This window comes from Melanostigma gelatinosum, assembly GCF_949748355.1.
Source record: "Melanostigma gelatinosum genome assembly, chromosome: 18".
In the NCBI taxonomy this organism is placed as follows: Eukaryota; Metazoa; Chordata; class Actinopteri; order Perciformes; family Zoarcidae; genus Melanostigma; species Melanostigma gelatinosum.
In genome coordinates, this window is record NC_136651.1 from 13,171,477 (window position 1) to 13,186,133 (window position 14,657).

The 14,657-nt window shown below is 43.6% G+C and overlaps 1 protein-coding gene across 1 annotated transcript in view; it reads left to right on the forward strand.

Annotated features, from left to right (window-relative positions):
• The window catches only part of LOC306792438 (poly [ADP-ribose] polymerase tankyrase-1-like), a 59,424-nt gene that overhangs the window by 23,833 nt on the left and 20,934 nt on the right, over nucleotides 1-14,657 (forward strand). Inside the window, exons 6-14 of the mRNA XM_079289555.1 lie at nucleotides 387-462; nucleotides 9,003-9,097; nucleotides 9,570-9,636; nucleotides 9,944-10,130; nucleotides 11,250-11,371; nucleotides 11,490-11,581; nucleotides 11,775-11,853; nucleotides 12,606-12,777; nucleotides 13,385-13,464. Coding sequence (XP_079145681.1) covers nucleotides 387-462; nucleotides 9,003-9,097; nucleotides 9,570-9,636; nucleotides 9,944-10,130; nucleotides 11,250-11,371; nucleotides 11,490-11,581; nucleotides 11,775-11,853; nucleotides 12,606-12,777; nucleotides 13,385-13,464 — 970 coding nt within the window. The remainder of the gene's footprint in view (nucleotides 1-386; nucleotides 463-9,002; nucleotides 9,098-9,569; nucleotides 9,637-9,943; nucleotides 10,131-11,249; nucleotides 11,372-11,489; nucleotides 11,582-11,774; nucleotides 11,854-12,605; nucleotides 12,778-13,384; nucleotides 13,465-14,657) is intronic.

Consider the following 14,657-nt stretch of genomic DNA (forward strand, 5'->3'; position numbering starts at 1 on the left):
GCCGCTGCCTTGACAACACACTCTCCTGGTGGTCACTCAATGCAGTGGGCCTAGGAACCAGGAAGCATAGCTCAACAACATAAACAAAGTCTTCACTACACCGCGGCTAGGCTAAATGGCTGTTCTCTAACAGATTTGTTTAGCTTGTTGCGGTTACAAGAAAACACACACACACACACACACACACACACACACTTCGATCCGTCCTTGAAACGCCGTCCTTTATGTCGGTCTGTTTCTGCAGATGAAATTTTTCTTCTTATCTCATTCCTCCTCATTTTCTCCCCCACACTCTCCTTGAGGAGAGGAACAATGTCGTTGGATGTTTTCTATCTAATGTGTGTGTGTGTGTGTGTGTGTGTGTGTGTGTGTGTGTACATTTGCAGGAGTGGAAACGAGGAGAAGCTAATGGCCTTGCTCACTCCCCTCAACGTCAACTGCCACGCCAGCGACGGCCGCAAGGTAAGAGGAAAGAGTACGCTAAAAAAAACCAACTATACTGTCGCTGACACCAAAACAAGTACGACAGCGTGTAGTCGACCAAAGGTGCAGATGTTCTTTATTTAGTACATTTCTCTTTGCTTGTTGGTAATTCCTGTTGTTCTCATGACATAGTTTCTTCAGATGAATCCGTTTTGAAGGGTGAGCTGCAGCAGTACAGGAAAGCACGACACAGAGTTCACACAGAGACATGTGTCTCGCATATGATAGGTTTTTTTGTGTCCGCGTCAGTGAATTATTTTGGGTTCAGAGCCTTTTGACTCATGAATCGCAGGTCACGTGACCCAAACAGACTGTTATTCATGCGCAGTAATCACAAAAGAAGCGGAAAAAAATGATGAATGCGTTTTCCTGAGCGCCACAAACGCTCTGATGTTACACTTTGTCATATTAATATTCAAAGCTTTGAGTTTAATGGAAGTAAAAACAAGCTAAAGCAAAGTTTTTAGAGTCGGTCTCTCGTGTACGTCGCCTCTGTGTTACGCGGATATAATCTATTTCTAATTAGCTATATGTTGACAAGAACTGCAAATGTGAGTTTAACAGCCAGCTAGTGGTGCACTTGGGAGATATTGTGGTGTTATTAGATTGCAGAGTGTAGAGTGAGACTTAGTGCCGTATTACACTTTGTCCGCTTGATGAAAAAAAAAGAAGATTTTGTGACCGTGGCCTCCATACCGCTCTCTCCTAAAGACATTTAAAGACATCACCTGGGACGGGGTGGACATTGCTGTTATCTATTAGTCGGTAAAGCAGAGCCACTATATTTTATAGGTTGCTATGACAACTGTTGGTAACAGCAGGGAGCCAAAGGGAGCTTTTTACTCCGTACCTTCGGTAACCGTCATATAAATGCAATAACAGCCTTGAAGAGGCTCTTTCCTATAATTATGGGTACTTGAGTGTCGTTGATGATGCTCAGCTGCTGCTTGTAGCCATCGTATCTCCGGCACACCCATAATCGTGAGGGAACATCCTCCAGGCTATTATCTGTGCTGGTGGCCTGCTGGGGATGTGAAACCCCAACGTGTTGTTTGAAATTCTTTGGGGATGCAGGGGGGGACACACGTTGAAGCGTAATGGTTCATTAGTGGATGAATGCAGCCAACCGGGCCACCAGTAAAAGCTGCACTCCTGAACAATCCGGACGTGTAATACTCTTTAATTGCTCCGACTGGAAGCGGTCATGCACAGGAGATGGAATATATTTCCACGGCAGTGCGGATTTATTCAATTTTTTTTACTTAATTTTACTTACGGGGAGTGATGGGGGGGATTTTTATTCCCACTGCTGACAGAAATGATTCAGTGAGTTTAGCGCTGCAGCTTTATGTGTTAGGTGAAAGTGAGTGGCAACCAGAACTTTCCCACTTGTCATTCTCGTCCTTTCACTAAATCCACGAATGGAAATCAGTCTGCTGGTAAATATGAGTGAGCAGCCGTCAACGGCTTTTATTTAGATTCAGCTCAGACTTAGTTTGACCTTTTTCTTCTTCTTCTTTTTTTTTTTTAAGGTAGTGTTCAAATAAAAAGCCTGTTTTGGCCTCTTGATTAGTTTTAAGTTTGACGATATTGAGTATCTTTCATAGTGTGACGAGTGTAAATGGCAGTAGAAAATGATTTAGCGCTGACAAAGAAGCAATCTCGACAATGTCTTCTGACAAAGACATAAGTACCAGACCGTTATATTCAAACATAATGGCTAGCGATTATGAAAGTTAATCGGAAGTGATTTAGAGTGGGACAGAGTAGCTTGACGCAATAACATTTTTCCAGATTAAATGCAGGCAAACATGCTAAATATGACACTGTGGGCCGGCACATCAAGCATCACTCAGACCACAGACGCACACGGAGACAAATTGTTAAGACGACACTCATGATAATCATGGACAAATAACAGAGCGTGGCAGAATCCTAATGATTGGTAACAATGACGCTTCTCTTTCAATTGAGAAAGAGCCCCCCCCCTTCCTCCCCCCCCTTTCTTCTTCTCTCCTTCATTTTAATTCGAAGTGGCACAGGCTCTCCGTCTCCCCTCTTCAACCATGCAGTCGCATACAAACACACAAATCTGAAGCATGAATGTTGATTGCAAATGCCTCTTGGCTGAACTCAAAAAAGCTCAGCTTGTACACACACACACACACACACACACACACACACATACACACACAGGGCACATGTGGGAAGAGAGAGGAGAGCCAAGAAGATGGAGAGAGATGCTGTGTGACCAAAAGTACGTGGACACCCCTGTACTGTATTGTGGTTTTGTTCTGGGAGGGTTTTGGTTTGGCCCCTGAGTTCCAGTTAAGGGAGCCCGTTAATGTTGAAGCAGAAAATATTATTTTCGACAATAGTGTGGCAACAGTTTGGGGAAGGTGCCGTTCCTGTTCCAGCGTGACAATAAGGCCTTCGTGCACAGAGCAAGGTCCAATTTAAGAGATGGATTTTTTTAGTTCGGTGCAAGAGAACTTGAGTTTGTAGCAGAGTGGAGGCTGTTATGGTAGAATATCAGTCCCCATGTCTGTGGAACCAGGTGTTGGACACATATGGGTGCATCTAGCCATTGTCTGGAAAACTGTTTTTCCCTTCACACCAGTGAGAGCTTTTTGTTCTTATTGCACAGCACAATATATTATTACAGATTACACTGCAGGCAACAGCAGTATAACAGCGAGTGTGTGCTTGCGTGTGCTTGTGTGTGAGAGAGTGTGTGTGTGTGTGTGTGTGAGAGAGTGTGTGTGCTTGTGTGTGTGTGTGTGTGTGTGTGTGAGCACTCGATGATTGAGGACCCATCAGAGTAGGATATTATTAACACAGCTGAGTGGAGAGCGTTATCAAGCTGCCTCTATTGAAACCTACCGCTTACTCACACACACACGCGCGCACACACACACACACACACACACACACACACACACACACACACACACTTGCTCCTGCAGACATTGCTGCCTCAGGAAAAAAGTCTGTACTTTCTGACTACCCATTGCACAAATACGTACACACACACACACACACACACACACACACACACACACACACACACACACACACACACACACACACACACACACACACACACACACACACACACACACACACACACACACACACACACAGAGTCTCTTTTGTTGTTTCCCTTCCTGCCTCACTGACATTATGCTTCCAGCACCTCCAACCTCCGACTGACTGTCAGTTTTTCAGGGAATATATTTCATGTTCTGGACTCTGTTGATCTCCTCGTGTTGTGAATGTGTGTGTTTGTGGTTGTGTGCTTTTCGTGAATATTGTGAATTTTGGATCGGTATCTTACCAGTGAGAATCATCACACCCACCAGCGTCCTAGCTGGCACGGACTTCAAAGACACAGGCATGAAGAGCATGACCACCATTCAGGGAGAGGAAAGAGAAGAGAAAAGCCTTTCATTGAAGCCTTGTTTAAATGTTGATTATAGGAGCTTATCCTGCTGAGACTGACTGTGTTTACCATCCCTCATATGGTGGAGATATGTCTCCCAAAAAGTAAACTTTTCAGGAATAGAGCCCAGTGGATATTTCACTTTCAGAAATCTGTTTACGTGACGGCAATGTTACGAGGAAAAGCTGAGCTTTTTACACTGCAATCGAGTGTAAATGTCTCTTCATTTCGGATCAGAGGCCGTCGGGGCTCTCGTCTCGCCGAAGTTCGCTAATGTTTACACATCCAGACGATCGCAACACAGGCACGTAGGAGCGGTGTGTGTGTGTAAACCTGACGCCCTGTCTGAAACAAATAAATAGAAATATCCAGAAGCATTTCAGGTCAGCAGTTTTAATAAACTTGTGTCAGTGACACATTTAACCTCTTGCTCTCTCGCAGGCCCGTGGCATGTTGTTGTTTGAGGGAGATGTATGCAGCTGCAGCTCTTTGGTGCAAAGGTAGCTTATCAGGTATAATCGTCCGTCACAAGAAAGTTTAGTTGTGATTCATAATTGGATTATCTTTTCAGACAGAGTTCTTCTCACTGAAGATAAATTGTCGTGCAAGGTCGGTTCATTTGTTAATTCTTCCTGTGCCAGGAGGTTTGACTTTACATAAATACGTATGTTTTGTTCATGAAAATTCCCCTTTTGCCTGACATAATAATAAAAAATATGATTAGGGTAGTTTCTAGATCCCAGATAAACATGTATCTGTCATAAACAGGAGCTACCCGCGTGGTCCCTGAACATAACAACATGGAACTTTTCATTCCACCTGCAATGCATAAGTGATGCGTGTGAGCTGTGAGGGTTTTAACTGAATGGCACCTGTCAGCAGATACACAAAAAAGGAAAAGAAATCTAGAACATGTCATGGCCCTTTCTGTTGCTTTCGAGTGTTGTTGTTTTTCTGAAGTTACTTTCTGAGCTGCTCAGCTCCGCGGAAAAGTCAGTGTTTGTAGCTGAGAGGCTGAGCAGGTAGACAGCTGATGGCTGCGGTGTGTGTGTGTGTGTGTGTGTGTGTGTGTGTGTGTGTGTCAGTCTAAGGAAGAGCACACAGGTTTGCTCATATGTTTATTGATCCAGTAATCTGACACTACTCATCTTGTTGACGTGTCCACCTGCCGAAGTGCAGCCCTGACCTGAGTACTAAGGCGGCGCTAAGAGTCGAGGACGAATTAAAGAGACGTTCCACTGTTTGTTTCAACATGAAAAGGTTTTGTCGTTAAGCCACCGCTGCTCCTAATTATTTTACATTTAACTGTAACTTATCCTCTGTTTTATTTGTATCTCCTAAGTCATTGCGTAACCAGAAAATATTTTTTTAATTAAACCTATCATTGCACTGCTTGGGGGCTGGTGGTCCAGCGTCTTCTCAAGAGAGAGAGATGTTGGAGAAACGGCTCGTTTCTAATTTGTTTTTCTCGTACTTATCCGAGCATTTTGGGCACAGAAGGACTCTGCGGATTTATTCAAGTGCTAAATCTGAGGGCATTGTTTGGATGAGTTAGGTAATTCTGGGTCTGGGACAATTTTTGTTTTTCTTCACAGCACAATATGTTCATCACCACAAAGTGCATTTACTGAAAAGGATGTCTCGATTAAAACAGACTAATTCATTTGGGAGACTACTGGCAGAATATTTGCTCGTTTTAAATTGTTAAGAAAAGAAACAGACAATAGTGTGTGTGTGTGTGTGTGTCGCTTTAAACAGACGAGTGAATGAATTCACAGGTTCATGGGCTCAATAGGACATAGTTTGGTCCTGCAGGTGCGAAGTTAAGACATAACATCACACACACACTCACTCATGCAAACGACACCGAACAAAATGGTCCAAATGTGTCCGTTCACCCTCGCGGACAGATCGTGTCTCATTGCTATGGCAACTGCTGACAAGCAATCACCGTTGTCATGGGAACAGCTTGACAGGCTCATAAGGAGAATAGGAAGGGAGCGAGGGAGCGGAGGATGCAAGAGAGGTTAAAGAAAAATGGAAACATCTCAAAGAAGGAACCGACACGGCAGCGGATTACACCCTCGTGTGTTTCTACATTGTTGAATCTACGTGTGTGTGTGAGCGATGTTTGTGGTCCGACTCATTCTTCGTCACGTTTTCTTTTTTTTTACATTTTCTTTTAGACTGTTGTGTTTTGCTGTTAGATGACCAAAGTATCTGATACAGGAGGAGGCATTGCAGCTCCCAGTCAGATGGATGGTGTTTCTCTGGAGGGGGAAGGGAAACATAAAAAAAGAAGACGAATGCTACAGAGGGAAGTCGGACAGAAAGATTGGTATTTCCATCTTGGCTTTAACTGCATCTCTCCCTCCCTCTTTCATTTTCCTCCCGTGTCTGCCCCCTCCACCCCCACAGAAAGGCTTTTAGGTGATTAAAACATAACAGAATGTTTTCATTTTTTTTTTTATGATTGCTATTCACTTTCAGCGTGTCACTGTGAGTGCCAACTCCCTCTCTTTGAAATATCTTCTACTTGGTTTTTCCACCGTCGGGCATCATATGTCATCATGTATCAAAGCACTTTATGGATAGAAACACCAAGGGATCGGACACTTGCACCCAGAGAACAAAAAGCTGAAATATGCGCCGTAAGCCCAGAGGACTCTCGTTCTCACACCTCCCGGTATCTTGAATACATATTTCACTTTTTTTTTTTGTCATTTCACAGTCATAAACTGTGAACTGTCGTAAACAGCCTAATCCACATTCTCTAAACTCGCAGCGCTGGCAGCAGCAGCAGAAATATTACGCTCGTGTAAACACGGGGACATTTGAAGTTCCTCCTCTGCGGCTCAGCTGTAGTGCTGCTGCACTTTCTTCAAAGAGCGTTCGTTAAAATCTATTTTTCATCCTTTTCCTTCTCCGTGCATCTGAAGGGTCGCTGTGTGACCTTTCAAGCAGTAAACATACTGCAAAAAAAACCAAACAGGAACATCTTTGCATCATAGATTCAGTGCACCAGAAATAAAAGAATGCTGCAGCGGATGTTGGAGGATGTTCGAATGTATTGTGACATGTAGATGATACATGGGGGACGCCTTTGATTATTGGTGGCTGAGGTCAGAGCCGAGGATCACAATACAACTTTCAGCTGCAGCTGCTTTTATATGACTTGAATTTAAATGAGCTGGGCAAGGCAAGACTGACTCACACACACACACACACACACACACACAAATGCATGCACCCACTGCTCTCACAGGGTTGACAGATTGAGGAGGTGGAGCTTAAACCCAAGTCTGACCCTGGCAACAACATCATAGTGATGCAACAGTACATGCACACAGTACATGCACGCGTGTGTGTGTGTGTGTGTGTGTGTGGCGCCGAACTGGTGGCTCACTGGCAGCGAGGTTATTAGTATGTAAATGTGCTGAGGACCTGATCACTGGTTTACACGCGACGCTGTGTTCCCCCCCCCCCCCCCCCCGTTTTCTTTCTATCCACAATTTGCGAGAACAAGTTTGCAGCAGGACGCTGCATTTGAAATGAGGATGATGACTAACTGTGTAGCATGTCCTGGTCCTTCCAAACGCTGCTGTCACATCCTGTAAATACGAGTGTACCATCTGTCCACCCAGCTCTGCCTCACTGCTGCTGCTTCACATCTCAACTCAGAGATCACTGAAGATGATCTAAGCAGGAGATGGGCTCAAAGGGAAATGGCACCTGGAGCTACGTTTCCACTTTTAGTCTGATTGAAAACCATGTTTTCATCGGAAAAAACCTGTTTTTCAGACCGAAGTTGAAGCTATTCCTTCTGTGAGAAGAGGTCCAGTGTTGTGTCTGTGGAAAGTTTTAAAACCATTCTTCAGAATTTACAAAATAGGCAGCCAGCAGTGAGAACATGACCACGTTGTTTGTAAAAAAGTTGTTTTTTTTATGTTGCCATGGTTTTGCATCATAGCTTATGAAATAATGTAGTAGTCTGATTTATGAAGGAGGAATCTTTTTTCTTTTTTTAATACGTGGCCTGTGTATCACTTTGTTATTGGCTTTTTAATAGAAAGAAACGCCAACACCAGTGTGTTGATCATTCAGCTTGTGTTTTTGGCGACAGACATTAATGTGTAACGTCCCAGAAAGGAGTCACAACTGCTGGTCTCCTCTCTCTCCTCCTCGCCCTTTTCACATTGTTCCTCCTCCTTACACTGCTGGCTTACTGTTTGTAAAATCTCCAAAATTAAAGGTGGCATTTCTTCATCATGTAGCAGACAATTTAACCAAGTTTCCAGAAAATCAGCAAAAGAACATGCAAACTAGTGTGCATTTTCATCCGCTACCATTATGCAAATATTAGGACTTGTTTCATCGAGATAAACAGTTGGTGTCGCTAATTCTCCAGTCAGGCGCCAATAAATTAGTCCAGAAGAAGCCGGCACAACAAGACGACGATGAATTAAAAGCCAGCCAGTCAAACCTCAATATCTGGAATGTGGACCGACTTCACGCCACCTGTGTGAGCGGCACATGTCTAGTTAGCTCATGCGTGTGTGCTATCTAAGAACTCTCAGAACCGCCCGCTCCATGTAGCAGCTTTAATCCCAGTCCTATTCACAATTTGATCCCTAGTACATCCATTGATGTGAAATGGCTTTTATATCATGACTTCGAGGCATAGATGGGAGTGGGTGTCACTCCAGCTTTGAAGAAGAATGGCCTTTTGCTGCGAGCATACTGAGGAAGCACTGCGTGGCGAGCTGAAGCCATCTCGCCTCACTCCCGTCGCGAAGCGGTCAGAGCCGCAGCTTTGGTGAAAAATGGAGTCTGGCTTTATAACTGTGGACTGATTCAGCGGTGAAACAGCCCATTTTTCCTCTTAGCAGCCTGTGTCTAATGATATGCTGTAGTGCTGTAGAACAAACGTGTGGGCTAACATTTGCCTTTATATTTTTCTCTCTTTTTGTTTTCCTCCCGCTGTCTATCCTACTTCCCCCTTCCTCCTCTTGTTTCCTCTCCCCTTGCTCTTTTGGTCCCTCTTTGTCCCTCTCTGTGTTACCTCCTGTCTCTCCAGTCCACTCCGCTTCACCTGGCAGCAGGATACAACAGGGTGAGGATAGTTCAGCTGCTACTACAGCACGGAGCAGATGTTCACGCCAAGGACAAGGGGTACGTACAATTAAATGAAAGTTTAAAAAGGTGGGGTTTGAAAGAAGACCGACGATTTGGCCATCGGAAGAACTAAATGTGTAATATTTCAGCTGGTTAATATTTGTTCAACAGTGCTTTCCGTCACTGAGACATCGTCAAAAATCCTCGCTACGTGATTGGACGACACTTCGCAGGGCTTTCATTGGCTCTCCTTTGGTTTAAAACTGGACAAACATGGCGGCAATTCTGATAATGTAGCAGAGTGTATCCTGCGTTATTCATCAGAATTGTTTTCTGAATAAATCTGAGGGGAAACTGGGCCATGCAATGAGACTTGATTCATTTTGATTCTAGGTGTTGGCATGTTAGCATTCTGGCGGTAGTGTTTAGCTCAAACAACCCCTTGTGTCAGTACAGCCACACAAAACTGCATGTCAAAATGTATATTTATTGTTAATAAGAGTTCTGTTTTGTGTTTTTGTTCTTCCAGTGGTCTGGTGCCTCTACATAATGCCTGCTCTTATGGACATTATGAAGTTACTGAGCTGCTGCTAAAGGTACACTCGCACGCGTGCTAGCTCGGCATCTGCTTAGGCAGTGGCAATTACTCTTAATTATAATATTTTTGCAAACAACAAAGATGGAAAATGAATCCCAACAGAGTAAAGTTTCACTGTCTTTGTACCAACCATACACAAGTCTTCAACAGGGTATTTGAGGACTGTCTGCTTAATCCCTTTTAGGATTATTTAAAATAAATTCAAAGAGAAATTGTTCCCAACAATAGAAAACGTTGCTCTTTTTCCTAATGCTTTCCTGCCACTTATTAATCCCCCTTTCCCCCCTTTCCCCCCCCCCCCCCAGCATGGGGCGTGCGTGAACGCCATGGATCTGTGGCAGTTCACCCCGCTGCACGAGGCGGCGTCTAAAAACCGAGTGGAGGTCTGCTCTCTGCTGCTGAGCCACGGGGCCGACCCGACGCTGCTCAACTGCCACAGCAAGAGCTCCGTGGACATGGCGCCCACTCCCGAGCTGAAGGAGCGACTCGCATGTGAGCGTGGTGCTTCATTTACACAAACTGCAGCGCTGCTAAATATGATGAACGGTGATGAACGGATGAGTCGGGTGTGTTTACAACCGTCACGTTTGGAGCAGTTGATTTGAACTTATTTCAGCGTTCAGACAGTAGCGAATGTGAAGCTCAATCTTTTAGATAAGAGGACTTGTTGTCTGCAGCTGGATACAGGCTTACCTTGTATTTGGGTTCTGCACACACAAACGTATACATTTCTAAAATATTGTACTGGCCTGAAGAAGACCCCCCCCCCCCTTCCAACAACTATTTTTAAAAGCAAAATGCAGACATTTTGCTGGTTGCAGCTTCTCAAATAATTAACATTTTTTCATAGTAATCCGTGATAACAAACTGCTTTCAGTTTTAGACTGTAAGTTGGACAAAGCAAGACATTTGAATGTGTGTTTGAACTTTTCACGACATATTTATTATCTTCTCCACTCTTTTTTTGTGTTTGGTGCATCCCCATGCGTGTGTTTTCTTAATTGAGCATTTTGCTGATGTCTGATAGCTTAATAAAAGAGGATGGAGATATAATTGAATTCATTTTCTTTGCGTCTGCGGAGTCAAAGTAGACAAGTCTTTGTCTACAACTCTTTGAAAGATAATTGCCGATTTAGCTCTCTCGCTGCTGCACTTGTTGCTTTATCTTTGTAATGAGACGGATGAAAGCAAAAAGAAATCAAATGCTCCGTGAATCATAAGCCATTCTGAGTTCATGTACAACTAAAGGACAGTTGCTGCTGTTAGTTGTTGGTTCTTTTGAAAAGGTTGCTGCAACAACACACAAGATTTGTTTTTTTGCACTCGCTGTGAGGAGGGCTCAACAGTTGACATTTCTTCATTTTAAGGGTAATCGCTTGTTTCCGCTCCGGCTCCATCATAAGTTCAATCATTAGTTCGCTGGTAAAAACTTTGAAGTAATGTTTCTGAAGTATTGGATGCTGCAGGGTCACCGCAAGTGAAATAATCTAGTGTTGTGGTCTGGTGAGAACCCCGTGAAGCGTCAACAGTTGTTCATTCAGTTGAATTGCCAGATGCTCCTTTTCCTCACATGTCGACATCTCGTGTGTGTGTGTGTGTGTGTGTGTACAGATGAGTTTAAGGGCCACTCGCTGCTTCAAGCTGCTCGAGAAGCTGACATGGCCAAGGCTAAGAAGACCCTGGCAATGGAGATCATCAACTTCAAACACCCTCACACACACGAGACCGCGCTGGTGAGATGGACACAAACACACACACACACACACACACGTATGCGTTTCACTGCACACACAGATAATAAAATACTGGTGCCGAGATGCTAAGATGATGATGTTTCTGTCTGTGTGTTAGCATTGTGCTGTAGCATCGCCGCACCCTAAGAGGAAACAGGTGACGGAGCTGCTGTTGAGGAAAGGCGCCAGCGTACATGAGAAGAATAAAGAGTGAGTGCTGTGTTCGTCTGCTCACAAACACAAAGTCAGATCATTATCATATTTGTATACACGCTGTCAACAAAAATAGTGATCACAAGCTGATATCTGTACTTGACAGCAGCTGCTAAAAGGCTGCATTTTTCACAAAAACAAACTCTGACTCCAGATGACTTTCTCCTCCTCTTCTCTCCTCTCTCTGTAGTTTCATGACTCCTCTCCATGTGGCAGCAGAACGGGCTCATAATGACATCATGGAGGTGCTGCAGAAACATGGTGCCAAGGTAAACCACAGTATTTTCATTGTCATCTATCATTATATATCCACCTGCCTATTCACACATGCATTTAAATTGACGTAACGCATGTTTTTATTTAGCTCTTTCTCCTCCCCGTGTACAGCACCGATGAAAAGTATTCACACTGTGGTTTTAATAAAATAATACTCTTTTAATGTCAAAGAGATGAGATCTCTGCGAAGTGAACAAAACTACAAAGTAGTTGTTGGCGTTATTGTTTCCACGACCTGAATCATGAGCGTTTTAACGTCAGGTGACCCTCAGAATGAAACCGTGTGGGTTTACTTCTAGAGCGGCCATCTTGGTCTGATAGACAAGAGTCATACAGGGTGAAATTTTAATTTCTGGAAACAATGCGTCTTCTTTTGCTGCTATACGATCACTATTGAATGTGTATAAATCTAAATACGTATTGTGCACATATGCATGTAAAGAAAACAGGGTCATAAAACAGAGACATGACTGAAGTTATCCTCAAACATTTTAGCGATTGCTTCAACAGATTGTTTCCTGTACCATATCTGGTTGATTAGGCCATTACAATATTGTAAATCAATTATCTTTATTGGATTTTTCCTGAACATGATGAAGTACCCTGAAAATTGACACGTTTTCAGAGTGCTTGCTGATTATTGTAGCCATACATCCATCCATATTTTTTTCGTAAAAAAAAAAAGAAAATGCTGCCGAAGGTCCTTTTTTAAAGAGTCGTCAGTCAAAGGTGTTTGTGTTGGCAGGTGAACGCCGTGGACACGCTGGGTCAGACGGCGCTGCACCGCGCCGCGATGGCGGGCCACCTCCAGACCTGCAGGCTGTTGCTAGGATACGGGGCGGACGCCTCGCTGGTGTCCCTGCAGGGCTTCACCGCCGCTCAGATGGGAAATGAAGCCGTTCAGCAAATACTCAACGGTATGCCGCCCCTTTGTGTGTGTGTATGCCGCCCCTTTGTGTGTGTGTGTGTGTGCGTGTGTGTGCGTGGGAGGCTGGGTGTGCAGGTGTGTAGGTGGCAGCTGGCAACAGCGGGATGAACTGGGATTGTTTTTGAAAGGTCGGTATTGATACTTTCAGACTGAAGGTGCAGAGTGAGTAAAGTTAAAGGCAGACAGAGACAACTCACCTGAAACTCCACATTCAGCCATCGGCTGGCTGAAGCTTTATGTCCACCGTAGAGACATGATCTGTATCAATCTTCTCATCCAACTTTCGATAGAAAACGGACAAGCATCATGCCCAAATTGTCAAACTACTCCTTTAGGTAGAGCTGCTGTGGAGCAACCTCAAGGACATCGATATGTCCTGATATATTCTCTTAGTTTTATCCTCAGCATTGTAACCACCAATAGGAAAAAATGTACTTTTAAAGAAACATCAGTCACTAACGGGGACTTGCATCTAACGTCATCGTCTCTCTTCACCGTTCGCATACATTTACGTTTTAACGATCATTTGTATCTTTTGCCAATGTTTGCACAGAGCGCTTTTATTCCAATGTTCTCCTTTACCTTCTGCTCTGTAGAGAACGTCCCGGTGAGAAACTCAGACGTCGACTACAGACTTCTGGAAGCTGCTAAAGCCGGAGACCTGGACACCGTCAAGGTAGTTCGGTTGACATTCGTCACATTTTGTAACTGGCCGTTGACATTGTCGCCTGCTTGAGAGTTTGAGTTAAATATATGTGAACAGAGTGTAACAATTACAAAGAATCAATTAAATGTAATTTAGACAGAACACACTCTAAGGTGGTGTTGGTGTGAAAGGGTTGAATGAGTGAGAATTAATTCCCCTAAAACGATCCATATGGCATTAATTTAACCTCAGTGTTAATGACACCGATCGTAGGAAATAATTTGCACTGAGGGAGCAGAAATCATTTTTTTAATTGCCTCATTAAGGTTTGGAAATCATGTGGAATCCTGTTCTGAGAAACGTTTTATACGCATTTTATAAACCCTGAACATGTCTGCGCTGACGTTCCACAGGTTATAGAAACGCATGATGAGCTCAGTGGCTGAGAAGAAAAACCTCATACATCTGAGTTAATTGTCCTTAAAAAAAGCTAACAGTAATCTGTAATAAAGGACATTCATTCATGTGAAGCACTGATACACAACACAAAATAATTGCACAATAATAGCCACAGAAGCTTCGTAATCAGCCATTTGTGGCTCATACCAGTCCAAAGTTTCATTCATTCTCACATCCTCAGGCAGCATCAACTGAACAGATTCATGAGACCTTTTAAATTCATCCAGCAGTCTTAGAAATTCATTTGCAGCTTCGTTAACATTATCAACATCAGCACCCTCTTTCATCATTGTTTTATTTCATTCATTTCCCCTCTACGTGTTGCGCTGAGTGATTTAAACGCTTTCCTTTGTTATACGGCGTCCATCTCTGTAACACCGGCTTCAGTGACTGCCCGTTCACTTCCTTCTGCCATTATTTCAGTTTTTCGTTCTTAGCTTTTAATATTCGTTCGTAGGTTTTTTTTCCAAGTAATTTCGACACCCTTTGTTTGAATATTCGTTAGTTTTTCGGTTACTTCTTTATTTATTTATTTTTCATGCGCACGGCTGTGCTTTGTTTCCGCTTCCGTGCAGCGATATTTGATCCGCGGTGTCCTGCCGTTTATAGTTTCAGTGGTTTCGTAATTTATAGGCAGTTTATGGATTTATTTGTCTGCTCATCAAACATTTCCTTCGTTTCCCTTGTCAGTTTTAATGTTTGATCGTAACCAGGTTCAGAAAACAGCGCTTCCACTCGTTTACTCGCGGTACCGGTGAAATCAC